General features: G+C 56.7%; 1 protein-coding gene across 1 annotated transcript; it reads right to left on the reverse strand.

Moving 5' to 3' along the window:
* Window positions 1-235: 235 nt before the first annotated feature.
* Window positions 236-1,601, reverse strand: LOC119093135 (uncharacterized). Its single transcript, XM_037216038.1, has one exon. It carries the CDS (start codon window positions 1,512-1,514, stop codon window positions 738-740), a length of 777 nt encoding a protein of 258 aa, XP_037071933.1. The 5' UTR covers window positions 1,515-1,601; the 3' UTR covers window positions 236-737.
* Between the last annotated feature and the right edge of the window lie 316 nt (window positions 1,602-1,917).

The raw sequence follows: 1,917 nt of genomic DNA on the forward strand, positions 1-1,917 counted from the left end.
CTCGCGCCGCCAGTGCTGCTGCACTTTGGTACGCCGCGGCCCCGAATGGCGGTGTACTGCCTGGGGCGCCACCCGCCGAAGTCGGCGCCGCCCGCTCGCTTCGCGGGATAATACAGTTGCCGTTTAGCAGCGCTCGTGTCTGGTCTGGGCAGACAACACGTCGACTTGAATAGGTGTCATTATCGAAATTGAAGACTCTCTGTGCCTTGTTGTCAAGACGTGCTAGAACGTTCGCCAAAATATGGTTTCATGAGGCGGCGTTTGACATGAATGACAACGAACAGACGACGGCATGAACAACAGCAAGAACGTCGGCTTTCCACTAGGATGCGATTCGTTTCATTCCTTCTCCTTCTTTATGCTCTGCTTCTGCTCTGTCAGTATGTCACGGTATTGAATTGCGAAGCACCTAGCTGAACACGCAGATATTCTTAAGTTCGTGGAAGCTTCATGTGGGCATAGCATGACTTTACACGGTTGTTGTGTGTAACATTACTGTATTCATACATTCAGAGCTGGCGCATCTACATCATAGAAGACATTTTAGTAAAACCGCATGATGCACTGAAAAGCAAGAAAATAAAATGAACACATCTCATAAGACTTAAAACAAAAAATGCGACCTGAATGTCCTAAGATCAATACTCTGGTTTGTAACCCCTGATAAAATACTTAAGAATCCACTTGCACACGTCCATGCTGGGTCGTCGCCGCCTCAGGTGTTGAGTTGTGGACTATCACTTGGCTACCGTCCCAGTTTCAGCTCCCAAGTTGTCCATCGGACCAAGATACAAACGAAGATCGCAGTAGCCCCGCACATTAAAAACAGATACGGAATCCAGAGCCCGATCCTTACCACCACCGAGCACAGTGAGCTGATCATCGTACAGCGGTTTACGAAACCCAAACTTCTTCTCAAAGCCACTAGGTGGCAGGAGCAGTGCACCGGCGAGCTCCTCTGCCGGCAGCGCGCGGCTGCCGGTCACGTGTCCCTCTCTATCACGGATCGCCGCTGGGCGAATATCCAGCACCAGGTCCTTGCCACCGGCAAGCCGCAGCCGCACGTCTTCCGCCGGAATTTCGCGAGACACGGGCGCGCCGCGGCGCGCCCAGTCTTTGAAAGAGCCGTAGTAGAGACGCAGGTTGCCGTAGCCGGCGGGAATCATCTTAGCGGCAGCAACCTGGATGCGACGGCCGGACCGACACATCAGGACCATCTCCTGCTCAGGTGGCGGCAGCACGAAACCGTACCTCTCACGGAAGTCGGTAGCCGTCAGCGTCAGGGCCTCGTCCAGCTCGTGCAGCGGCAAGTTGTGGGAGTTCGGCAGGCGGCCCGGGTCCAGTAGTTCGGACCGGTTGCGCACGTCCAGCAGGAAGATGGCGTTGGCACGCACCAGCGGCTGCAGCTCCTCGAACGCGATGCCGGGATAGGGCCCGGGCCACTCGGCGGGCGCCGCCCGTCCCGCCGCCGGGCCGCCCACGAGCGCGGCCACTACCAGCAGCCACAAGCCCATCGCGGTGCACGGACACCCCACGGAATGGACGCGCTAGATCTCGCCGCGCAACCGACCTTTTGCTGGTCGTCTCGCCGCCGGTCTTCACGCGTTCCCCTCCCGGTCCGGTCTCTGACCTCGACTGCAGGCCATGACGGCTGCTCGGCCCCATCGCGTGACGAGCCCACTGGCCTCGCACCTATTTTCACCAGATAGTCGCCAGTTTTCCCCCGCATACCGCCAGACTTCGAGACACCGAGACGTGCGTGGGCAGGGCGTTTCTCAAAGGCAACTTGCTTGTAGGTCATGTCATGGGGGTCAGGCATGTCATGCCGCCTCAGAAAAGCTGGTTGAACGAATCTTTGTACTTTTTGCATCACTGTACACTTGTCACAATTATTTTGTATTCTCTTGTCTGGCGTAT

The sequence above is a fragment of the Pollicipes pollicipes genome, unplaced genomic scaffold, assembly GCF_011947565.3.
Source record: "Pollicipes pollicipes isolate AB1234 unplaced genomic scaffold, Ppol_2.1 Scaffold_4002;HRSCAF=4701_pilon_pilon_pilon, whole genome shotgun sequence".
NCBI lineage: Eukaryota > Metazoa > Arthropoda > Thecostraca > Pollicipedomorpha > Pollicipedidae > Pollicipes > Pollicipes pollicipes.

Bases quoted from the DNA above. Each gene is read 5' to 3' on its own strand.
- LOC119093135 (XM_037216038.1), bottom strand. From the start codon at position 1,514: ATGGGCTTGTGGCTGCTGGTAGTGGCCGCGCTCGTGGGCGGCCCGGCG.